The sequence below is a fragment of the Lagenorhynchus albirostris genome, chromosome 20 (assembly GCF_949774975.1).
Source record: "Lagenorhynchus albirostris chromosome 20, mLagAlb1.1, whole genome shotgun sequence".
NCBI classification, from domain to species: domain Eukaryota; kingdom Metazoa; phylum Chordata; class Mammalia; order Artiodactyla; family Delphinidae; genus Lagenorhynchus; species Lagenorhynchus albirostris.
Window position 1 is genome coordinate 9769438 of NC_083114.1, and position 25100 is coordinate 9794537.

Sequence of the window (25100 nt, forward strand, 5' to 3'; positions counted from 1 at the left end):
GGACCCTTCTCCAGGCCATCATGCCCCACACTTTCGTTACCATATCCAGGTCTCTGTGACACTAGTGTGGTTGGTGTAGGGGCTCCCAGCAAATGACCCACTCCCCTCCCTGTTTAAGCCTAAGGGGGAACTCAGAATTCTGAGAGAGACTGGAGTCACCTCCCCTCAGCCTGCCTCCTGCCTCCTGGGAGGCTACTGGCCCTAAAGTCAGAAGGACTCCACATGTCCGACCCAGGTTCACAGCCCCCTCTCTTCACAGTCACCTCTGTCACCTCATCTTGTCAGAAGCAGCAGTGTGACTTCTTTGGCTTTCGGGAGGAAGTTGGACCTTGGTGCACATGGAGTTTAAGTTTGACCTTGAGTGGGAGAGGGCGGCCACTGGGAGTGCTGTGGGTTGGCTCCAGAAGCCACCATTCCCATGGGGAGGTGATGGGAAGTTACCTTTCAGCCCCACGGATGAGAAACAGAGCTGGCTCTGGCCCTGCAAGACGGTCCCCACTCCAGCCAAGTGCTCATTGACAGTGACCGACAGTCTTGCCCTAATCTACATTTCTCCAGTCTATGGATAAGGGAACTGTGGAAGCCACATTTGAAAACCTGGTTCTAGAATATAATCCTACCCTGGAGGATTTCGGGGGGTACAGAGGAGGCTTCCTAAGGAGTTGGTGAGGTCCTGAATTAAGTGAAGAAGGATCTCTCACCCCAAATGTGTATCTCAAAAGAACCAATGCGGAACTTTTGATTTTCTGCAAAACCTGTTCTCCCGGTTCTCCCTGTCTCAAGGCATCTTTGATTCCTCTTTCCCTTGTACTCCAAAATCCTGAGAACTCTACATCCCTCAACAGAAAGGCCTTTCCTGGCCACTTGAATTTTAAGAAACACCACCCTCCTCCACCCTGCTCTCACATTACCTGTTTAATTTTCTTCGTAGCAGTACTTACCGCTGTCTCCTATTACCATGCTTATTTATTTATTGTCTGCCTCCCCTACCAGAAAGCAGATTCAGTGAGAAGAGAGAATTCCTTGTGCTTGATTCACTGATATATTTTCAATGCCTGGCAGGGAGTGGACATTTGATAGTCATTGAACGAATACGCTCCCTAGCCCCATCTGCTGTCCTGCCTACCCCGCACCCGCTCCAAACTGCTCTCACCACACTCAACTCTGAAGCTTGATTTCAGCAAACCTACTTCCTGCTAGGCACACCTGGGCGCCGCATGAGATCAGCTGCCTCCTGTTCCCCAATCCTGCGTCCTCACTCCCACCTCATGCTGCACTTCCCACCTCAGCCCCATAACAGCCCTGGTGTCATGGTCCCCATCTCCTCTCCAAAACATGCACATACACACAGCACTTGGCAATTCTCAGTGTATTTAATAAGAAGGTCATGAGGGATCCGAGGGAGCTGGACACTGGGATGACTGAGAAGGCGGGGGAAGGAAGGTTGCCAAGGCCTCCTGGAAGTTCAGCCCTTGGTTGTCCCCTTCAAATGGTGGAGTCGTTGGCCGATGCTATGTCATGCAGCTGGTGGCGGAAGGAGAGACGGGCTTTCCTGCTGAAGTAGGCGCCAGACCCAAGGGACCCTCCTTCAGCCACGATGGAGGCTACAGCTGGGCTGGGATCTGGATCTGGGGGGGCAGCTGGATCCAGGCCTAAAAGGGAGATTGGAGGGGGAAGAAAGGAGTTGTGTGTCAGGAGGAGGAAAGAGGCCAGGGAACCTAGGGGGTGAGTGTCGCTAGCATCAGCAGGGAGAGGAGAGTGGACGTTGGCAGCAGGGCTGGCTTCCCTGGCCCGTGACCTATGCACTGGACACGGGGCCACACTCAGAAGGGCCCCCATGCTTGGTGTAATGCTCTGCTGTCACTGTCTTGAAATTCTTAATAATTTTTTTAATAAGGGGGTCCCACTTCATTTCGCACTGGGCCCTGCAAAGTGTTTAGCCAATCTTTTGGCAAAGTGATAAATCCACCTCCTGTCCAGGGGGCAGATTATCCTTTTCCCTTCCCTGATTTGAGCATTTGCCTTTCTCCCCAGTGCAGTTTGTCTGTCTGCCTGGCAGCCCACCTTTTCCTCTGTCTCCCCCGTACCTGCTCCTCTTTCAGTCCCCCGCTGTCTCCGGCACCCACACCATGGGAAACACCATGCCCCCTTCAGATCCATCTCAATAATGGACGAGACTGGGATGCAGACAATGGCCAGGAGCGCCCTAGGAAGGGTGTGGTTTCCAAGCCCCTCCACTGTGGGCAAAACTACCACTTAGCCTCAGACCGCCTGGTGATTACAGGCGCCAGGAGATGGAAGGGGGAGAAGAGGGAGGAGGGAAGGGGTGGGGGATCCCCCACTCAAATGCCTATCCTTTTGTACCCCCTTAATTTTGGGGTCGTCTCTGATCCCCATGGAGAAGCAGGAGGAGACTAGGAGGGGAGGCATGGTAGAGACAGACACACAAGTGCCGGCACAGACAGACGCAGTGAAAATTCATCGTAGCAATGCCAGACGACAAGGGTGCCAGGCTGGACCCTGCTGGGGATTCATTTGTATGTTAGTTTATTTTTTGTTAATATTTATTTATTTATTTATTTGGCTGTGCCGGGTCTTAGTTGCGCCATGTGGGATCTTCGTTTCCGCGTGCGGGATCTTTTAGTTGCGACCTGTGGGATCTAGTTCTCTGACCAGGGATTGAACCCGGGCCCTCTGCATTGGGAGTGCAGAGTCTTGGCCACTGGACCACCAGGGAAGTCCCTCGTTTATATTTTAGAATGAGATTCATTTGTATTTAGAATGCCCAAGATGTAAAAAATTTAAAGAATAGTTTATTTTTTTAGAACAAGAAACTTTACTAGTTAGGGAAATGTTATGTTCTCAAATGGTCCAGTAGCTCTCGACCCCTTTTATGAAAATAGTTGTAATTGATTAATTATGCTGTGCCAGGTAGATTCTAGGGACTTTTACGTTATCTCACTTGATCGTGTCAATGATTTGTGTGTGTGTGTGTGTGTGTGTGTGGCCACGCCGTGCAGCATGTGGGGTATTAGTTCCCAGACCAGGGACTGAATCCATGCCCCCTGCATTGGGAGTCTGAACCACTGGACCACCAGGGAAGTCCCTTTTTCTTTTTAACGTCAATGATCTTTTAAAGTAAGTGTTATTATTATGCTGATCTCAGAGATGAGGAATCAGAGGCACTGGGAGATTAGGTAGCTTGCCCAAGGTCACACAGGCAGTTATCAGAAGAGCAGTACTTTCCCTCACCCTCTTCAGTCTGACCCCAGAGTCCACTCTGTTAACTGCCACACTGAGCTTCCCAAGCATGTTCCTGACAGGTATTGCCCTCAGCCAGGTTTAAGGCAGCCAGAGCCCGGGCTGGGAGCCTCGGGTCCACAGTATGCTAACCAAGGACCCTAAATGCCCTCCAAGAGCTATATTATCATTCCCTAAGGGTATCATGATGTGGGAAAGGTTGGAAAGCACTGCTGACTATGCTGCCTGACTGAAATCTGTTATTTTATTTTATTTCTTTTTAAATTTAATTTTTATTTTATATTGGAAATCTTTTTTAAATTAACTTTATGGAAGTAAAAATTTACATACAATTTAATGCACACATCTTAGTGTACAGTTCTATGAGTTTTGACAAGTGCATACACCCATGTAATCACCACCCGAATCAAGATATAGGACATCTCCATCACCAAGTTCCCTGTGTGGCCTTTACTCTCCCTCTTTTTCCCCACTCCCTGCCACAGGCAACTACTGATCTGATTTCCATCACTATAGATTGGTTTTTCTGTTCCAGAACTTTATATTAATGAATCATATAGTACTACTCTTTTGTGTACGCTTCTTTCAGCATAATGGTTTTGAAATTCACCCGTGTTGTATGTATTAACAGTTTGTATTTTTTGTAATCACAACTTTATTGAGAAATAATTCATGCACCATAAAATTCACCCTTTAAAGTCTACAATTCAGTGGTTTTTTACTATAGTCACAGAGGTGTGTAACCATCACAACTAATGTTATAACCTTCTCATCACCCTCAAGAGAAACCCTGTACCCATGAGCAGTCACTCCCCTGTCCTTCTCCCCAGCTACTGTCCCAGCTATGGTCTCTTTGGATTTACTTATTCTGGACATTTCATAGCAATGGAATCATATAATATGTGGTCCTTTGTGTCTGGTTTCTTTCGCTTAGCATAATGTTTCAAGGTCCATCCCTGTTGTAGCATGTATCAGTACATCATTCCTTTTTATGGCTGAATAATATTCCATGGTAGGGATACACCACATTTTGTTTATCTATTCATTACTTGATGGACATTTTGGTTTGTGTCTACTTTTTCGCTATTTGAATAATACTACTGTGGACATTCATGTACAAGTTTTTGTGAGGGCATACATTTTCAGTTCTTTTTGGCATATACTTAGGAGTGGAATTGCTGGGCCACATGGTAACTCTACACTTAACATTTTGAAACTGTTTCCGAGGTGGCTGTACCATTTTACACTTTATTCATTTTTATTGCTGAGTAATAGTCTACAGGCCACAAATTAATCAAAATAAAAAACCTCTGCTTTTCAAAAGGCACCGTCATTTTATTTATTTATTTATTTTGGCCACGCTGAGTGGCTGGGCCCCAGCAGTGAAAGAGCCAAGTCCTACTGGACCAACAGGGAATTCCCAAAAGGCACCATTATTTTAAAAAAACAAGGCACGTTCTGGGTGAAAATATTTGCAATACATATATCTGATGAAGGATTTGTATCCAAAATATATAAAGAACTCTTACAAATCAATAATAAGACAAATAACATGGTTTTTTAAAAAATTAGTGAAAGAATTGAACACTTAAAAAGAGATATAAAAATGGTCAATAAGCACATGAAACATGGTCAACATCATTAGTCATCAGAGAAATGCAAATAAAACTATGATGATGTACTATTTTACACTTATTAGCATGGCTAACACTAAAAAGATAGACAATATCAAACGTTAGCCATGCTGCAGAACAAATGGAATTATCATACATAGATTTTGGAAATATAAAACACAACAACCATTTTGGAAAACAGTTTGGCAGTTCCTTTTACCCCCTATCTTAAAATATTTCACTTATTTAAAAAGTGCTTTTTCAGAGTTGGAGGAATCAGGCTCCCTGACTTCAAACTATACCACAAAGCTACAGTAATCAAGACAGTATGGTACTGGAACAAAAACAGAAATATAGACCAATGATACAGGATAGAGTACCCAGAGATAAACCCACACACATATGGGCACCTAATTTATGACAAAGGAGGCAAGAACATACAATGGACAAAAGACAGCCTCTTCAATAAGTGGTTCTGGGAAAACTGGACAGCTACATGTAAAAGAATGAAATTAGAACACTACCTAACACCATACACAAAAATAAACTGCAAACGGATTAAAGACTTAAATGTAAGACCAGACACTATAAAACTCTTAGAGGAAAACATAGGAAAAACCCTCTTTGACATAAACCACAGCAAGATCTTTTTTGACCCACCTCCTAGAGTAACGGAAATAAAAACAAAAATGAACAAATGGGACTTAATTCAACTTCAAAGCTTTTGCAAGGCAAAGGAAACCATAAACAAGACAAAAAGACGACCCTCAGAATGGGAGAAAATATTTGCAAAAGAAACAACAGACAAAGGATTAAACTCCAAAATATACAAACAGCTCATGTGACTCAATATCAAAAAAACAAATAATCCAGTTAAAAAATGGGCGGAAGACCTAAATAGACATTTCACCAAAGAAGACATACAGGTGGCCAAGAGGCACATGAAAAGATGCTCAACATCACTAATTATTAGAGAAATGTAAATCAAAACTACAATGAGGTATCACCTCACACCGGTCAGAACGGTCATTATCAAAAAATCTAGAAACAATAAATGCTGCAAAGGGTGTGGTGAAAAGGAAACCTTCCTGCACTGTTGGTGGGAATGTAAATTGATACAACCACTATGGAAAACAGTATGGAGGTTCCTTAAAAAACTAAAAATAGAACTACTATATGACCCAGCAATCCCACTACTGGGCATGTACCCTGAGAAAAACGTAATTCAAAAAGAGACATGTACCACAATGTTCATTGCAGCACTATTTACAATAGCCAGGGCATGGAACCAACCTAAATGTCCACTGACAGATGAATGGATAAAGAAGATGTGGCACATATATACAATGGAATATTACTCAGCCAAAAAAGGAAAGAAATTGAGTTATTTGTAGTGAGGTGGATGGACCTAGCGTCTGTCATACAGAGTGAAGTAAGTCAGAAAGAGAAAAACAAATACCATATGCTAATGCATATATATGGAATCTTAAAAAAAAAAAGGCACTGATGAACCTAGTTGCAGGGCAGGAATAAAGAGGTAGACATAGAGAATGGACTTGAGGACTTGGGGTGGGAGGGTGAAGCTGGGGCGAAATGAGAGTAGAATCGACATATATACACTACCGAATGTAAAATAGTTGGCTGGTGGGAAGCAGCAGAGCACAGGGAGATCAGCTCAGTGCTTTGCCATGACCTAGAGGGGTGGGATAGGGAAGATGGGAGGGAGGCTCAAGAGGGAGGGGATATGGGGACATGTGTATGCATGTGGCTGATTCACTTTGTTGTGCAACAGAAACTAACAGTATTGTGAAGCAATTATACTCCAATGAAGATCTATTGTTTAAAAAGTGCTTTTTAATGACCATTTTAAAATAGCCTTTATTTGTCACTTTCTTCACCCTGCCTCTATATAAATGTGTGCAATTAGAGATCAAACAAGTTTGGCTAGTTTCTTAAAAAGTTAAAACGATGGAGCAACTCCACTCCTAGCTATTTACCCAAGAGAAACGAAAACATATTGCTACACAAAGACTTACCCAGGAATGTTTATAGGAGCTTTATTCGCAGCAGGCAAAAACTAGAAACAACCCAAATGTCCGTGAAGAAATATCCATCAGCCCACTCTTCCATCTAGAAGAGATAAAGAAATCTACTTTAAAAAAAAATGAAATATTTTGTCTATTAGAACCTGAAATTTTTCCTGTTTCCCCTTAGACTGTTAGTTTCAGAAGAGCAAGTCCCGTGATAGTTTTGTTCACTACTGTATGCTCAGAGTCTGGCGCGGAGCAAGTACGCAGTAAGTAGTGAATGAATGAAAGAATGCAAGCTTGCGTACGTTAATGAATTTGTGGCCACCAGCCCTCGGGCCTTTCGTCATTCCTTCCATCTACAAATGCCAATGCGGTTCTCAGCCGGCCCGGGAAGGGGACACAGCCAGGTCCCTGCCGCGGAGGCGCGTCCCGCCTGGGGCCCTGGCGGGATCGGTGGCCGGAGAGGCCCCGGGGGGGCCGGCGCCCGAGCGGAGGAGGGTGCGCAGGGCCGAGGGCCCACAGGGAGGAGCGGGCCTGCACGGACCGACGGCGCGGGACAGACTGACAGCCCGGCAGACGGCGCCGCACCGATGCACGGGGAGGGTAGCGCCGTCCCGCAGGGCCGAGGGCGGCCCCAGCGCCCAGGCCGCACGCAGGACTGCAAGGACAGGCCGAGGGCGGCGGGGGCGGGACAGGACCGACGAGAATCCGGAGGAGGTGAGGCCGGGGGCCGTCCCGCCCCCAAGGGCAGGCCCTGAGCGCCCGCCCCGCCCTGGCCCTCTGGGTTGTGAGCTCCCGCTCTGACTCTGCTGCGCTGCCTCCGGCTCGGCTGCCCGGGTGAGGGGGCCGGGGAGGGGACGCCGCGGAGGTGCCGGGCCCAGGAAATCGGGCGGGGACGGAAATGAGCTTGGGCTGCGGGTCCTCCTGACTCAGCCTCATGCTCAGATTTCGGGGTTTCCCTCCCGGACGGGGAACGCATAACTTCCTCATTCCCGCCTGGACCCCTTCTTCCAGCTGGCTTGGCCTGGCTGGAGCCCCGGTGGCTCGGGACCCCTGGCAACCCCCGGGGCCCCTCCCCTGGCTTCTGCTCTGCCCCACTTCGGGGCCATCCAGGCCTGGCCGGGTGTTCCTCGGCACCCTGGTTACGGGACGGGAGGCGGGACTCAGGCATTCTGGATGCAGGAAGGATCGAGATAGGGGATGGAGATTAGAGGCGGGTTGGCAGGACGTTGCAGACCGATAAGCCATAATCAGAGAGACGGGGAGTCAGCGGGAGCCAGGTGGGGGGTAGCGGGGGACCTGTGGGAGATGGAAGACCGTGGGGTGCGATGGCGGGCAGGGTTCTGCAAAGCAGGTCACCTTCCTGAGGCCTCCCCATATTCCTAGGATGGCGGCGACCTCCGAGAGCCTCTTCCCCTCTGGGGGTGACCTGGACTCCAGACAGTTACAGATGGAGCCCGATGAGGTGGACACTCTGAAGGAGGGAGAGGACTCAGGTACACAGGGAGGACGCCCTCAGGGAGAGGAGGAGGAAGGGGCTGAGACCTCCTGGAGTCCACATTCTTCCACTTTCTCTCCTGTCAGCTGACCGGATGCACCCCTTTCTGGCCATCTATGACCTCCAGCCTCTGAAAATTCACCCCTTGGTGTTTGCCCCTGGGGTTCCCGTCATAGCCCAGGTGGTGGGCACTGAAAGATACACCAGTGGATCCAAGGTGGCTGGGCTGGCACCAGGGAGGGGGCTAAGGGGAGGGCTGGCCAGAGTGGGGGCTGCCACCCAACCAGGGAACATCCATTCAGTCAGTTCCTCACTCCCCCAGGTGGGCACCTGCACTCTGTATTCTGTCCGCTTGACTCACGGTGACTTTACTTGGACAACCAAGAAGAAGTTCCGTCATTTCCAGGAATTGCATCGGGACCTCCTGAGACACAAAGTCTTGATGAGTCTGCTCCCTCTGGCTCGGTGAGGGGGACAAGACTGCCTCCTGTGAAGGGCAGGTGCCCCCTCACCGCGGGGCAGCATGGGATGTCACTGCCCCAGCCCCCATTGCTGCTTTCCGTCTGTCTCATCCCCAGACCACAGCCTTTCCTCCCCCAGCTGCTTTCCTCCCCCAACTCTGGCCACTGGACCTGCTCCTCTGACCCCGGTTACCAGGAAACCTTCCCTGCTCAGCTCTCCCTGTCCATGGTTCTGGGCCAGTATCTCAGCAGGGCTGGATGCCCAAAGTACCCTTGGCAGCCTCCCACCTTTTTCTGTCTCCATCCTCAGGGTAAGGGGCATTCCTTCTGCCAGCCCCTCGCCTCCTCCAAGACCCCACCTCCAGTGCTTCAGGAACCTAGGCACCCATCCTCCCATCCTCCTATTGACCCTCCCCCATCACTTCCACAGCTTTGCCGTTGCTTCTTCTCCAGCCCAAGAGGCAAACAACAGACAGATGCCCTCTCTACCCCGGGCAGGTCCTGAGGGCTCCGCCAGACATGCATCCAGCAAACAGGTGGGACCGGACACCAGGTCCTCTGGGAAGGTGTTTGGGTGCAAATGGTTCTGGTCCCATCTGTCTCTCCCTTTTTCCCATCCCTACTTCAGAAATACCTGGAGGATTACCTCAACCGCCTCCTGACCATGTCTTTCTACCGCAACTACCATGCCATGGTAAGGTCAAGAGGCTGGTGCCAGGTCTCTTGAGATGGAGCAGGGGGCAGAGGACCAGGGTCGGTAGAGTCTGAGGGGCTGAAAATAAGAGTCTCTCCTCTGGGCCTTTTTCTTCCTCTGCAGACAGAGTTTCTGGAAGTCAGTCAGCTGTCGTTTATCCCAGACCTTGGATCCAAAGGACTGTGAGTGTCTGACACCCCTCACCCGCCATCTGCCAACATCTGGATCTCTCCCTGGCTGAGAATAGGGAAAGAGCAGTGCACAGCGGGCTGGAGGTCTGGATCCCTCATCCAGCCTCATCCAACATCTCTTCCTGGTTTTCCCCACAGGGAGGGGGTGATCCGGAAGCGCTCAGGTGGCCACCGTGTTCCTGGCCTCACCTGCTGTGGCCGAGACCAAGTTTGTTATCGCTGGTCCAAGCGGTGAGGCCTGAGCAGAGCCGCTGGGCAGTGGGTGGGGGTGAGGAAGGAGATGCCAGGGGCATGGAGGAATGGTCAGAGCCCTTCCACTCCAGGTGGCTGGTGGTGAAGGACTCCTTCCTGCTGTACATGTGCCTCGAGACCGGCACCATCACATTTGTTCAGCTCTTCGACCCTGGCTTCGAGGTACAGGTGGGGAAAAGGAGCACAGAGGCACGGTACGGGGTCCGGATCGACACCTCCCACAGGTAAGGCCTCCCTGGTGTGGACAGACACCTGGTGAGTGAAGAGCCAGCCTGGGGCCCTAAGGGGAGTTAAGTGGAAGAGACCATGGAAGAAAGGAAGGCGTTCCCACCTCCCTGGAGCCGGCCATGATTTGGAACCAGAGAACTGTTCTAGTCAGATGCTTGGGGCTGCTCTTAGAGGCTGGGCACAGAGAAAGAGAGTTGAGTATAAGCCTGGGGGAAGGACTTTTGGTGCAAAAGTTAGGGCACTGCATTCATCCATTTATTCATTCAACAAACTTAAGGGACTTCCCTGGTGGTCCAGTGGTTAAGATGCCATGCTTCCACTGCAAGGGGAGCAGGTTTGATCCCTGGTCATGGAACTAAGATCCCACATGCAGTGCAGCATGGCCAAAAAAACCCCCCAAAAAACAAACTTAAGTGGCTGGCACGATACCAAGCGCCAAGGACCCAACTGTGAATAAGGCAGATACACTCCCTGTCCCTGTGAAGTCAAGTAGGGACTAAGGGAAGAGGTAGGAAAGAGGTGATAGCTAAAGGGGAGGTTTCTGGGCCAGGCCAGAGGTGTGGAGGGTGAGGATTGTGGTCCACCCATTGTTCCCGTCCAGGTCCTTGATTCTCAAGTGCAGCAGCTACCGGCAGGCACGGTGGTGGGCCCAGGAGATCACTGAGCTGGCCCATGGCCCGGGCAGAGACTTTGTACAGCTGCACCGGCACGAAAGCTACGCTCCACCTCGGCCTGGGACCCTGGCCCGGTGGTGAGACACTGACATCCTTTCTGAAATCGTCAGTGGCCTTTCCGACCTCCTTGGTTTCTCTGAGTCCTTGATCCTCTTTATCTCCTCTGACCCCTTCTGACCTCAATAACCTCCCCCTTTGACTTCTCATATTTCCCTGACCCCCTGACCTGTTTAATCATGCTGATCCCTCTGATTCCCCTCTGATCTTTCTGAACCCCAAACTGGGTAATCTCTGACCCCGACCTCTCCGACCTCCTGTGACCTTTTTAACCTCCTTTCACCACACTGACCCTCTCTGTTCTCAGTGATCTAAAATGTCTCTGATTTATTCGTCCACTTAATAAACATTTTCTGAGCACCCACTATGTTCCAGGTCCAGTGGCAGGGATAAGACTCAGTAGGTGATTCAGTCCCGAAACAATGGGAGTTTGCCACGCTGGTGGTAGGTATAGGGTGCCAAGCACAGAGGAGGGGCATCTGCCCCAGCATAGGATGTCAGGACTGGCTTCTAGAAGGCGGTAACCCTGAGGTTAACCTTAGCAAGATAAAGAAAATGGAGAAGGGCAGTCCGTGCAGAGAAGCTAGAAATAGCCCAGCGTGTTTGGGAACCACAAAGACGGACCATTGTTGCAGCGTGAGGAGCAGTGGTCAGTAAAGAGTCTGGGGGTCGCAGGGTCTGATCAGTGCCTCTCCCACTAAGCTGAGGGGGTTAACCTTTATCATAGGCAGAGAGGAGTCATGGAAAGAATTTTTCTTGGAGGTGGTGTTGAGATTTTTTTAACTGGAGTATAATTGCTTTACAATGTTGTGTTAGTTTCTGCTGTACAACAAAGTGAATCAGCTATATGTATACATATAACCCCATATCCCCTCCCTGTTGAGCCTCCCTCCCACCCTCCCTACAGGGAGATCAGCTCAATGCTTTGTGACGACCTAGAGGGGTGGGATAGAGATTTATTAATTAATTTATTTATTTTAAAAATTTATTTATTTTATTTATTTTTGGCTGTGTTGGGTCTTCGTTGCTGGCTAGCACTTTCTCTAGTCGCAGCAAGCAGGGGCTACTCTTTGTTGCGGTGCGCAGGCTTCTCATTGCAGTGGCTTCTGTTGTTGCGGAGCACGGACTCTAGGCAACAGGCTTCAGTAGTTGTGGCACACAGGCTCAGTAGTTTTGGCTCGCGGGCTCTAGAGCACAGGCTCCGTAGTTGTGGCGCACGGGCTTAGTTGCTCTGTGGCATGTGGGATCTTCCCGGACCAGGGCTCGAACCCGTGTCCCCTGAATAGGCAGGAGGATTCCCAGCCACTGCGCCACCGGGGAAGCCTGAGATTTATTTTTTAACATAAGAACTGATCATAGCTAATACTTATGTAGCACTTAGTGTGTGCCAGAAACCATTCTGCGTGTTTTATGTTTATGAACTTACAACAGCCCCGTGAAGCAGGTACAGTTGTTATATCCACTTTACAGGTGAGAAAACTGAGGCAAGGAGAAGTTAAGTAACTTGTCAATGTCACACACCTTGTAAACAGTGGAACCAGGATTCCAATCCAGCTAGTCTGGGTCAAGACCCTGCTCTTCACCATCAAACAGGACTGTTAGTTATTAAAAGTCTAACAATACGGAAACACATTAAGTAAAAAAATTAAAGTTCACTGCACAAGCCTTTACCCCCTGGCCCTTAGTTCTTCTCTACACCGCCTCCCCCAAATCCCATTTTTCTCCCCAGAAGTAATCCTGGTGATAGTTTGATATTTATCCTCCCAGATCTTTTCCTGCATATTTTCATGTGCTTAGCATATATGTTACTTTTTGTTTTAATGTAAATGAGATCATGCACTCTCTGTTTTATTTTTTTCACTTAACACGTATCAGAGATTAGGCATTTACATTATTTCCCACTTTCAGTCTTATAAACGATACTACAATGAACATAATCTTTGGTTAAGCACTTAATAGGATGTCTTCCTAGATATAGAATTACGAAGTGCATTTAATGGTATCGGGGGTATGTGGATTTAATATTCTGATAGGTAATACCAAACTGTCCTCTAAAAAAGCTATAAAACCAATGTATATTCTCACAAACTATGAGAATACTCACTTCCCCATATGCTAATATTGAATGTAACCTGCAATTTTATTTTTTGCCAATCTAGTGAATTTAAAAAGTGTTATTCATTTTAATATCAATTTCCTTGTTTAGTGATGAAGTTGAACATCTTTTCATCTATGATTGGCCATTTTCCCCCTGTGAACTATCAGTTCTCTTTTTTTTTTTTTTGGCTGTGCCGTGCGGCTTGTGGGACCCTGTTCCCCAATCAGGGGCCAAACCCGTGCCCTCCGCAGTGAAAGCACTTTTCTTTGTTCAGTTGGCCTATATGTCTTTTTTTTTTTTTTTTTTTTTGCGGTACGCGAGCCTCTCACTGTTGTGGCCTCTCCTGCTGTGGAGCACAGGCTCCGGACGCACAGGCTCAGCGGCCATGGCCCACAGGCCCAGCCACTCCGCGGCATGTGGGCTCCTCCCAGACCAGGGCACGAACCCGTGTCCCCTGCATCGGCAGGCCGACCCTCAACCACTGTGCCACCAGGGAAGCCCCCTGTATGTCTTTTTGTTATTGATATGTTGGAACTCTTTATATGTGATGTATTAATCTTCCCAATCTTTAGTCATTTTCTTTGGTTTGTTGTGTCTTTTGTAGTTTGTAATTTTATTTAGCTTGTACTGGCAAATTTATCCCACTTTGATATATCTGCTACTGTCTGACCTCTCTGATCTCTCTTGGTCTTTGACACTGCTGTCACCTCTGACCCATGACTATCCTCCGGTCTTCACTCTCCAGAGCTTTCTGGCTTCTGACTCCCCTGACCTCCTTGGCTTGGCCTCCCCCCAGGTTTGTGAATGGGGCAGGTTACTTTGCTGCTGCAGCTGATGCCATCCTGCGAGCTCAAGAGGAGATTTTCATCACAGACTGGTGGTAAGTGGGGAAAAAGCCTGAGCAGGAAGCGGTAGGATAGGGCCTGCAACACATCAGCTTATGGGTCAGAAAAGGAGTGGAAGGGGAGGAGTGACTGTTGTCGGGAGCTTAGCTTGCCCTTACCCGCTGCCCTGAATCCCAGGTTGAGTCCTGAGATTTACCTGAAGCGTCCGGCCCATTCAGATGACTGGAGACTGGACATTATGCTCAAGAAGAAGGCGGTGAGGAGAGTGGTTGGGCCGGAGGGGAAGCATGGTGGCGGGGTGGCCTGTGGGTGGAGATTGGTTAGAAGGGACTGTAGCATGGGGGAAGGCAGGGAATCTGAAACTTGAGGAGGAGGAAATATGCCCATCCTGGCTCAGTGTCTGGCAAACATCGCTGCCTCCCCTTCCCTAAGGAGAACTGACACCTCCCTGTTCTTGCCCTTCCTCTACGTGGTATAGACTTTCCTCCCAGTATCCATTACACTCTGTTGTGTTACTGCAGGGTGGACACGTCTGTCTCTCTCCCTGGGCTGATTAATATCACTAGTTCCAATACAAGGCATAGTGTCTGCTATGTTGGGAGCCTCCATAGATGTTGATGGGTGGGAGGAAAGATATGTGGGTGGTGGAGAGTGGGTGGGTGAATGGATGGGTAGATGATGAAAAGGGAGATAGATAGAAGGACGTGAGGTTGGGAAGGTGGATCAGTAGGAGAGTGGGTAGGTAGATGGATGAATAATAGATGGTAGATAAGGGGATGAGTAAATTTTGGGGAAAATGGGTGGATAGATAATGCTGGGTAGGTGGGTAGATGGGTGGATGGGTGAGCAGATAGATGACATTCAATCTGGGTTTGCTGTAAGCATCGAAGCAGGGTGTAAGTGGCAGAGCTTTGAGGATCTCCACGCAGGGAGGAGGAATATACAGGAACCCTGAGCATGGGGAAGGGTTTGGGAGGGTGGGAAGGGGTCCTTCCGAGAGAAGCATTAGGATCTGATTCTCTCACTGACCACCAGGAGGAGGGTGTCCGGGTGTCCGTACTGCTGTTTAAGGAAGTGGAGCTGGCCTTGGCCATCAACAGTGGCTATAGCAAGAAGGTTCTAATGCTACTGCATCCCAACATAAAGGTGACTCTCAGGCCTCAGAGACCCCTTCCCTGCAGCCCTCCTCACCACACTTTCCCATCCCCTCAACCCTCCCTTTTCTTGAACATCTCATCCTTCCAACGCCCCCAACGCCTCCTCTTTCTTCTCCCACCTAAGCTCACTCTCCTGAACTCCCCCATACCTGCTCCAGGTGATGCGCCACCCAGACCAGGTGACTCTGTGGGCCCATCATGAGAAGCTCCTGGTGGTGGACCAAGCAGTGGCCTTCTTGGGGGGGCTGGACCTCGCCTATGGCCGCTGGGATGACCTGCACTACAGACTAACTGACCTTCGGGACTCCTCTGAGTCAGCTGCCCCCCAGGTAACCCCCCAAGGCCTTCCTGAGCTCCCCCAAACTCAGCTAACCTAAATCCACACCCCTTCCCGGCTCCAGCCTTCCCCTCCAGTCATTCCAAGCCCGCACTCAGGGTTCCTTGGCCTTTCTGGGACCCCAAGAACCTGCTTTGAATATACTATGACCCAGTCCCCTCTCCATGTCCGTTACCCACCCCTCCCCCCATTCCTCTAGGGATTTCAAATGCATCTGAAGGGGAGGACCGGGGAATCAAACTCTCTCTGCTTCATTCTTACTCTGTGTGTCTCTCTGTCTCCCAGTCTCCCAGTGCTCCTTTCTTCTCTTTGGCCTGGCTCTGTACAGCCCCATGACCTCTCCTTGCCCTTGGCTTGGGTGTGTTCCCCCTACAGCCTCCCACCTCATGCTCAGACCCTCCAGCTACACCAGACCTCTCTCACAACCAACTCTTCTGGCTGGGCAAGGACTACAGCAATCTTATCACTAAGGACTGGGTCCAGCTGGATCGACCTTTTGAGGGTAGGGGTCCCCTTCCTCCAAAGCCCGTGAGAGCGGGGAGCAGGGGTAGAAGGCAGGGCTGGGACTGAGGATGGGATGAACTGGGTCAAGGGTAATGCACCCTTCTCCTCTCTGCCCCAAGTGTCCCCAAGAGACCATCCCTGACCTCTCCCCTGACTCTCCTGGGACCCCCAGATTTCATTGACAGGGAGACCACACCCCGGATGCCATGGCGGGACGTCGGGGTGGTGGTCCATGGCTCACCCGCCAGGGACCTTGCCCGGCATTTCATCCAGCGCTGGAATTTCACCAAGGTGCTCCATCCCTCCCGTGAGGCTGGAGGGCGGCGGGAGGGAGCCTGGGGCAGCTCGTCACCTCCCTCTGACTCTGCCATCCCTCTTCCTCAGACCACCAAGGCCAAGTACAAGATACCCAGGTACCCCTACCTGCTGCCCAAGTCCACCAGCACCGCAAACCAGCTCCCTTTCATGCTCCCGGGAGTGCAGTGCGCCACCGTGCAGGTGAGGCTCCGACTTCAGCCTGCCCTCGCCTCCCTCCCTTCAGCCCAATGCCCCGGCCCACTCTCCCTGACCTGAGAGCCCCTGCCAGACCCCTCCTCTCCCGGGCTCAGGAGCCACATCATATTCGCCGTCCCCCCCCAGGTCTTGCGGTCAGTGGACCGCTGGTCAGCGGGGACCTTGGAGAACTCCATCCTCAATGCCTACCTGCACACCATCAGGGAGAGCCAGCACTTCCTCTACATTGAGGTCTGACCGGGATGAGGGTGGGGCAGAGAACGGAGGGGACATCCCAGGGGAGAGACTTAGGATGTCAGTGGCATCAATCGTTGAGGACTGGCATAACTGGGCCTGGAGAAATGCAGAAGCCTGGGGCCAGGGCCTGGAGCCTGGGACTGGGGATGGCAGTGGGGAGCTGAGGGCAGGGGCTGGGGCCGGACTGCTGATGTCTCTCATTGGTCCCTGCCCCAGAATCAATTCTTCATTAGCTGCTCAGATGGGCGGACGGTGCTGAACAAGGTGGGCGATGAGATTGTGGACAGAATCCTGAAGGCCCACAAGTAAGACAGACCAGCCAGAGTGTGAAGATTGTGGGCGTGGTTTAAGCCCAACTGGATGGGTGGGGCTTGGGGGAGAGGTCACACCTCTGACTCCACCCCTTCCCAGACAGGGGCAGTGCTTCCGAGTCTACATGCTTTTGCCCCTGCTCCCGGGGTTCGAGGGCGACATCTCCACAGGTGGTGGTAACTCCATCCAGGCCATTCTGCACTTCACTTACAGGTGACCCCCGCCCCCCTCAGCCAGACTCTACCTCTCCATGGCCCCATCCTACCTATGCCTCCATCCTGACTCCGTCCTGATCCCTTCTTGCTAGACTTTTGAGGTCCACCTCTCTCCTGACATCCCCCATCTCCTCCCCAGTCTCCACTTCCCTCACCCATTCTCTTCCCTCAGGACGCTGTGTCGTGGGGAATATTCAATTCTACATCGCCTCAAAGCAGCCAGTGAGTGCTGGGAGCTGGGGGTTCAAGCCCTGGACCCCCGGGGAGGGGGCAACTGAGGGACTGGAGCCCCAGGGATGGAGGGAAGGAGGCTATCACTCCTGCATGCTTCTGGGGCTACTGCCTGAGCCCGCAGGTGGCCTTACACTGCAGAGAGAAGTATATAGACCAGGGCTTCTGAAGTGAGGAGGTAGATGGGACAGGGCTCTGTCTGCACATGGAGATTACCTCTCTGCACTCCCCTTCCCCCCATCTCTTACTCACAGTGGGGACAGCGTGGCGGGACTATATTTCCATCTGTGGGCTTCGCACACACGGAGAGCTGGGTAGGCACCCGGTCTCAGAACTCATCTACATCCACAGCAAGATGCTCATTGCAGATGACCGGACGGTCATCATTGGTCAGTGCTGGATCTCGGCCCCCGGCAACGAGAGGGGGGTGGGGAGAAGTGGAGCAGGGCCCAGCCAGGGGCAACGGGTTGGAGGTGGGTGGTGGAGAGTGCAGCTGAGGCCCAACTGGGGATGGAGGCCAAAGAAGGCGTGTTGCCCCCAGGCTGGTTCTTGGGTAGAGGTGATGGGGGTCTCCTGGGCTCAGAGGACGCAGTGTGTCCCGCACCACCCACCAGGCTCCGCAAACATCAATGATCGGAGTTTACTGGGGAAGCGGGACAGTGAGCTGGCTGTGCTGATCGAGGACACGGAGATGGAGGCATCCCTCATGAATGGTGTGGAATATGAGGCGGGCAGGTTTGCCTTGAGTTTGCGGAAACACTGCTTCAGGTAGAGCCGGGGTGGGGTGCTACAGCGTAGTGGGAGAGGTGGAAAGGGGGAGGGTCTGCCTTTTGAGCAAGTGTGAGGATTGCTTAGAGGTAGTACTGGATTTCCCAAGAGGCAGACTCATCCAGTTTAAGGTACCGGCAAAGCAGGGATACCGAAAAAATGAGAAACAAATATTTCAAAAGTAATTTGGTGTATCTTTTAAAGCATTAAAGTAGTCGCCAAAGTAGAGACAAATTAAAGCTCTGTTGGACTCGTTTACGCTTATTGTACTGTTTAACATTGCTTCTATTTTGAAATATCTGGGTAGGCACATTATAATTTTCTGGTATTCAGGCTTTCAAAGGATCTTAATCTGGCCCTGCTGGGACCCCTTTCTCCCGCAGCGTGATTCTCGGGGCAGATGCCCGGCCGGACCTGGATCTCCGAGACCCTGTCTGTGATGACTTCTTCCAGTCGTGGCAAGACACAGCTGAGAGCAATGCCAATATCTATGAGCAGGTGGGCAAGGGGGGTGGGCAGGGGTGCTGGCAGGGGGAAGTTCATGGATTATCCTGTCTAGGGTGGGATAGAGAGGAGCCCCCGCACAGCCATCCTCATAAGAGGATGAGGGTCTGGGGACATCATGGGATTCAGTGGCTCAGGGTCAGTGTAGAGGGATATGGTGGGCATGAGGGCGTCTAGCCTAGTTGGGCTTGGACTCTTGGGCAGTCTCCCCAAGCCTTATTGGCTTCCATGCCTCTCGCCCACAGATCTTCCGCTGCCTGCCGTCCAACGCCATTCGCTCCCTGCGGGCACTCCGGGAGTATGTGGCCGTGGAGCCGCTGGCCACGGTCAGCCCTCCCTTGGCCCGGTCTGAACTCACCCAGGTCCAGGGCCACCTGGTCCACTTCCCCCTCAAGTTCCTGGAGGATGAGTCTTTGCTGCCCCCCCTGGGGAGCAAGGAGGGCGTGATACCCCTAGAAGTGTGGACATAGCTGCGGCTCCAGCCCGGGAGAGGTCACCAGCCGCTGGGCTCTACCTCATCTGGCTCCCTGCCCCCTCACCCTGAGCACCGAGGGCAGTGCCTTTGAGACCTAGGGGAGGCAGGCATCCCCGGAGGGAACTAGAGAAGTCACAGAGGACCCTTTCTTGAGAAGTAGCCAAAGGGGACACTCTCAAGCCCGGGCTGGGGAGGCAGGAGAGGGTCCAGAGAAGTTCATCCTCCTCGCTGCCCAGTTCAAACCACTGCTACAAAGGAGAAGCAAAACACCTGCCAGGATGCCTGGGGCCAGCCTCCTACTCCAGGAGGACCAGATTCTGCCCTAGGCCTTCCCATCTCTCCCTTCGTCTTCCTGCCCTTGAACACCCTCCCTGCCCCAGGGCCTTTCCCGGTTCATTACTGCCAAGGTGGAGGGAAGGATGCAGCCGCTCCGGCTTCAGTGCCCATGGTGGGGAGGGGACGGGGGGTGGGGGGATGCACACTAACCCCCCCCACCAGCTGATGACAGGCACTAACTCTGTATCAGTTCAATAAGCGTTTCATAAATAAAAGCCTAGAAAAGGTCCTTGCCTCTTCCTGGGCTGAACTGAGTGCTCGTCTCAGCTGCCCCCCCCAGGTCTACACACAGCAGCACAGGCCCCTTCATCCTCTCTCCACACCACTGGTTTCTTCTTTCTGTGACTTCAGCTCCGCTCCGCTCGTCTGTGGCTTCGGGAGCTCCGTCAGTAGGTGCTGGGAAGACCAGGTGTTCACACAGGGATGCCTGGGTAAAAGAAGGGCGGGGTCAAACCAGGACTCCTGGAGGACAGTGGAGCTGATGGTGCAGCTTCAGGTGAGGGAGGCGCCCAAAGAAGGGCCCAGAGGGGCTGCCTCTTGTTCCTCAAGTGACTGCAAGGGGAGAGGCTTAGCGAAGCCCCTGGGAGTGGATAAGGGTATAAGGCTTGAGGTCAGGAAGAACTGGGCCCAAATCCTGGACTTGTCACTTACTACCTTGGTGACCTTCTCAAGTCACATCACTTCTCTGGGCCTCGGTGATCCCAACTGGGAAATGGGAATAATACTTAACAGCTGGCTTGCTGTAAAGATTCAGTCATTGACTTAGATATTTATTGAGTACCTGCTCTTTGCCAGACACCATTCTAAACTCACAGCAGTGAGTACAACAAAGTCCCCACCCTCGTGGGACAGGCACGTATGTCCTGGAGCTTCAGTGTCCAGTACAGTAGCCACCAGCCACATTTGGCTATTTACATTTAAATTAATTACAATTAGAAATAGGTAAAGATTTAGTTCCTCACTCGCAGCAGCCATGTTTCAAGTGCTCAGGAGCCACTCGTGTCTAGCATATTGGACGGTGCAGGTACAGACCATTTCCGTCATTGCACAGAGTTCTATCAGTTGGCACATTGCACAGAGTTCTATTGCTCCAGAGGGAAGAGAGATAATAGATGGTGTAGTCTACAAGAGAATGTAGTTCACGCTGGACTGAGGAGGGTTACCTGCCACGGCAGGTGGGGAGAAAAGGATAAGATAACAGGGGTATACAGAGAGAGCTCTTTGAGTGAATTGGTGACTTTTATTTCTTAAGCTGGGTGGTGGGATATGAACTTTATATTTTTTTTCCATATCTTTTTGTATATCTGAAATATTTTGCAATTAGAAAAAAGTTTAGTGCAGTTCTGGATCTTGCCCTTTGTTCCCCCAGCCTCACTCCCCAATCTCCGAATTGACCACAGGAGCAGGAAGAAACAGAGGGGAATAGAGTGAGCAGTTTAGGAGGACTTCCTGGAGGAGGGGTGTGCTTGTGGATGATTGCGTGGAGAGAGGGGATACTGTGGCCTTGCTCCCATCCTCTCCTTTGAGTCCAGCCCCCCCCTCCCCCGTTCCTCTGAAGAAGCCACTTCCACACAAGAAATTCCCCCTCCCATGTAGAGCCAGTCCCCAGGTACTAATTGGCATTCTGCTAATTAGCCTCGTTGTCAGCACGCAGGGCCTCTTTCCCTAGGGGACCATTACCTCATTAACTGCGGAGTGGAGTGGAGGCAGCAGCTGCCCCAGGGCTGGGCCAGGGGCAGGTGGGCTTCTGCTTCATACTGTCTGCTGGTCTATCTGCTCCCCACTCATTGGTCCTGGAGTTTCTTGAATGGAGGCCCGCACAGTGTAGGGAAAAAAAGCAGTGGGCCTGCAATCAGAAGAGTTGCCTCTAGATCCAGGGTGAAGAGAATGAATCCAGCCTCCCAAGGTGGGTGGGAGGCCCTGAGGGTGACTGGGTCTGTGCAAAATGTCCAACCCCCAGGGATCCAAAATTTGTCTTATTTTTATCTATTTATTTATTTTTGGCTGCGTTGGGTCTTCCCCGCTGTGCGCGGGCCTCCTCCAGCTGCGGTGCGCAGGTTTCCCATCGCGGCGGCCTCTCCCGTTGCGGAGCACGGGCCCCAGAGCGCAGGAACCCGTGTCCCCTGAACTGGCGGGCGGATTCCCAACCACTGCGCCACCAGGGAAGCCCTAAAATTTGTCTTATTTTTAATAGTTTAACTTTTCTTGATGACTGATCCAGGGCTTCCTCTACCACATTGTCTCTTTTAAAGTTATTATGGACAATTTCATATATACATAAAAGTAGAGAATAGACTGCTGAAACCTCAGGTACCCACACATCAATACTCCAGCTTCAATCATTATCAGCACAGGGCCAATCTTGTTTCTCTATCCTCCCCAACCCCCAGGTTAGACTGCCTCTTGAGGTTTGGGTGGCCATCTGTCCTACCTCTGTGATCTTAATTTGCTCATTCTTTGATTCAGTATGTCTTTATTAAACACTGCCTGAGTCAGGCATTGGTAAATTTACTGAGGACCTTGAATATACCAAGTGCTTCACATACCTAATTTTATTTTATCCTAACCTTCCTGTTATTATCTCTGTTTTACAGATGATAGAATTGAACCTGAGAGATTAATGATTTGCACAAAGCACTGTGTTTTTTCCTACTATCCCATGCTCTTGTCCTGGAGTTACTATATTTCACAGTGCCTACCCAGACACAGAGGCCTTCATTCACTTGCATGTTACTGAACCTCTAGTGGGTGCTAGGCCCTGTGTTGAACAAGGCTGACATAATTCTTGCCTTTAAGGAGATTCAACATTTACAATTCAAAGTGTTAAATGTTACTATGGGTTGAAGCCAGGTAGCTAAAACAGAAGAGCCAAACTCAGTCTCAGGGGGTCAAGGAAGTCTTCATGGAGGAGGTGATTTAGACATGAAGGACAAAGCAAAAGTCAGTGAGAATGGGCATGGTCAGAATATTCTGGGGGAGAAGAAATGGTTGAGGAGGGTCTTTTGAGTTCTGGGAACTGCATGTAGAGGATTTCCATATGGCTAGAACATGTGAGGTTGAACGGTGGAGTACTGAAAAACAGGGCAGGAGAAGCAGGCAGAATCTTGAAGGATCATGGTTGCCACACTTGAGGCTCCAAAGACAGTGGGGAGCTAGTGAAGGATCTTAAACAGAAGAGTGACATCAGATTTGAGTTTTAGAAAAATCATGCACTCTGAGTATAGAGAATTGACCTAAGGAGGTCAGTCAAGAAGACCAAGTAGGAGGCTAATAAGAGTATTGGAGGTAGGTGATGATTATAGCTTGGACAAGGACAACAGCAAGGTAAACTGGGCGTGGCGGGGGGGGCGGGAGAGGAGCAAGACTGGATGTACACCGGAATGTGCAAAGGAGAAGGGTCCAGAAAGGAGGATGTCTGCCTCTTTCCAAGGACTTTTCATTCAAACTCTTCTAAGTGATGTTTACATTAAGGCTGACAGTGGGGTCTTTTGGAGATACCATCATTGCTGGAAGTGATCTCAAAGATCAAACGGCCTTCTCTTTCTTTCAAATTCACAATGAAAGAAAGGCCCAGAGAAGCAAAGCAACTTGTTCAAGGTCACACAGCATGTCAGTGGCAGAACATGACTCCTTGCTCTTTATATAGCATTACCCAGCCTCCAGTGAGGCTAATGGCTGGGGGTGCTACGCCAACATGACTAGACCTGAGGTGACCCAAGCAAGATTTGAAGGGGCTGGACATAGATCCCTTCTCCTCCCTTCCACCTCCCTTTGCCACCCCCTCCCCCTCACAGAGCTCCAGGGATCAGTCAATGAATAATTGTTGAAACAGTTCCTATGTACAGAACAAGAGGTGCAGAGACAAAGGTCTGCGGTAGGATTCCCTATCCTGAGATCTGAGATCCCCTTCTCAACCCTCCCCACTGCATCCGGGGAAGGGGGTCAGGGGCATTCCTGAGGCAGCCAGTCCTCTTCTCCACTCCCCATCCCCCAGGTGGTTTCTCCAGCCAAGTTCTCACGAAGAGGCCCCTCCCTCAGCGGCTCCACTGTTGCCATGGCAATTAGGTGGGTGGACAGCCCATCCTATCTAGAGGCCACCCAGCCCTCGCGTGGGGAGTTACCATAACAACCCCCCTAGTAATAGAGGGTGCTGGGTCCCGCCCCCCTCCCCCCGCAAATAGAGCGGTGGGTGGCTTGATTGGCAGCTGGGCACACGAAAGAGGAGGGAAAGGGAAGGAAAGGCGTCAAAGGAGAGCTCAGAAGGAAACGGGGGAGAGAAAGGGCAAAAAATACGGGGAGGGAACGAAACGCGTGTGCGCACGCGCACAGCTGGTGGGCGCGCTCCCCGGCGGCCCCGGCCACCGCCCACTTCTTTCACGCTAGGCTCGCGCGGTCGCTCAGTCCTCGCGCGCGCCTTTCGCTCTCTCTCCTGCGCCTGCGCGCAGGTGTCGGCGTCGAGGGGGAGGGGGAACCCGGCGCGCTCGCGTCACGTTCCCTCTTCCACCCTCCCCGGTGCTCGGCCATTCTGCGTCTGCGCGGGAGAGTCGGGAGGCTCGGGTTGCAGGCTCTGGGGCGATATCGCCTGTCAGTCGGTGGGTCGGTCTTCCCGCCGGCCTTCCCCCTCCCGGTTCTCCGCGGGAGGCGCGGTGGAGTCCGCCCCCGGGATCCCCCGATGGGGGAGAAGCGGCGACGGCGGCAGCGGAATAACCGAGCCGGAGCGTGAGCGGCCCCGGGGCCCCGTTCCCGGCGGAGGCCATGGGCGACCCAGCCCCCGCCCGCAGCCTGGACGACATCGACCTGTCCGCCCTGCGGGTGAGCGCGCTGCCCCCCAGCCTCGCCCCGCGGCGACCCCCGCCCCCTTCCGGGCGCCCGCTGCTGCCAGGCCTCCGCCCTCCGCTCCCCTACGCTCTCCACGCGCTGCAGATTCTGGGAGCCAGTTCGGTCCCCGCCCTGGGGTGCCCCGCCCCCATTCTTCCCTCCTCCTCTACCTTTACTCAGGTTCCGGATCCCCTTCCTCCCAGGTGTTTGAGGGTCACCCTCTGGTTCTCCTGAGCTTGCAGAATCTTTACCGTGATGCCCCTCCCTGGCCCCTGACATGCTTTGAGGCCTCTTTCCCCCCTTGCTCCTACTTAGCTCTTCTTCCTCCCCCTCCTCTTTTTAGGCTCCTCGAATTTTGACTTTGCCACTGCCTTGCCAGCCTCCCCCTCATCACCCTTTCTCCTCCTCGCCCAGCCCTGAATTGCATCTCTTCCCGGTCGGCAGGCACTTCAGCCTCCCCTCTCCGCCGCACACCTCCTACCGCCGCCCTCATCCCCTGCTCAGCTCTCCCCGTGCCTTGGCGTTTCAAGTGCAGCAGTCCAGAACCAGGCATTTCCGGTCTCAGGGTCCCCGCATATTACATTACCAACTCTGCAGCAGCGTGGGGCTGGGAGGAGAGACAAGTGCACTGGGGGAGGAGGGGACGCGTTTCTTGTCTTCAGAAACTCTGGCCTGGGCTGGGAAGAGGATGTTTATATGTCTGTACACACACAAACACATGCAGCATGTGGTTTGGAAAAGCCTGGGTATTCTTGGTTTTGCTGGAGGGAGGGGGAGGCGATGGAGATTTC

The 25100-nt window shown here is 51.7% G+C and overlaps 3 protein-coding genes across 21 annotated transcripts in view; 2 read left to right on the top strand and 1 right to left on the bottom strand.

The window, feature by feature from the left end:
* Window positions 1-1362: 1362 nt before the first annotated feature.
* C20H17orf114 (chromosome 20 C17orf114 homolog) lies at window positions 1363-7688 on the bottom strand. 2 transcript variants are annotated; one of them, XR_009537753.1, is made up of 3 exons: window positions 7210-7688; window positions 6911-7004; window positions 1513-1652 (listed from the first exon to the last, which is right to left on the bottom strand). XR_009537753.1 is itself a non-coding variant. In XM_060135492.1 (2 exons), exons 1-2 carry the CDS (start codon window positions 2158-2160, stop codon window positions 1486-1488), a joined length of 240 nt encoding a protein of 79 aa, XP_059991475.1. In that variant the 3' UTR covers window positions 1363-1485. The 2 variants fall into 2 exon arrangements, 1 of the variants encoding a protein (XP_059991475.1); XM_060135492.1 differs by lacking the exons at window positions 6911-7004; window positions 7210-7688 and adding an exon at window positions 2088-2160 and having other exon boundaries at window positions 1363-1652.
* Window positions 7277-21445, top strand: PLD2 (phospholipase D2). 5 transcript variants are annotated; one of them, XM_060135481.1, is made up of 25 exons: window positions 7277-7621; window positions 8291-8400; window positions 8489-8619; window positions 8725-8867; window positions 9294-9399; window positions 9492-9557; window positions 9681-9739; window positions 9887-9979; window positions 10072-10224; window positions 10830-10979; window positions 13854-13937; window positions 14080-14158; window positions 14938-15048; window positions 15218-15388; window positions 15772-15898; window positions 16073-16191; window positions 16285-16398; window positions 16540-16644; window positions 16867-16955; window positions 17062-17175; window positions 17350-17399; window positions 17663-17797; window positions 18023-18176; window positions 18560-18674; window positions 18926-21444. In XM_060135481.1, exons 2-25 carry the CDS (start codon window positions 8292-8294, stop codon window positions 19148-19150), a joined length of 2802 nt encoding a protein of 933 aa, XP_059991464.1. In that variant the 5' UTR covers window positions 7277-7621; window position 8291; the 3' UTR covers window positions 19151-21444. The 5 variants fall into 5 exon arrangements, 4 of the variants coding, with proteins under 4 accessions (XP_059991464.1, XP_059991463.1, XP_059991465.1 ...); XR_009537752.1 differs by lacking the exon at window positions 7277-7621 and adding an exon at window positions 7661-7741 and having other exon boundaries at window positions 18023-18121; window positions 18926-18947; XM_060135480.1 differs by lacking the exon at window positions 7277-7621 and adding an exon at window positions 7661-7741.
* A 2554-nt stretch (window positions 21446-23999) lies between these two features.
* The window catches only part of MINK1 (misshapen like kinase 1), a 47961-nt gene continuing 46860 nt past the window's right edge, over window positions 24000-25100 (top strand). For 12 of the 14 annotated variants that reach the window (XM_060135465.1, XM_060135469.1, XM_060135470.1 and 9 more), the window contains exon 1: window positions 24001-24303. In XM_060135465.1, coding sequence (XP_059991448.1) covers window positions 24247-24303 — 57 coding nt within the window. In that variant the 5' untranslated portion in view covers window positions 24001-24246. Of the gene's footprint in view, window positions 24304-25100 lie in introns of all 14 variants that reach the window. The other 2 variants (XM_060135466.1, XM_060135467.1) reach the window with 1 other exon arrangement.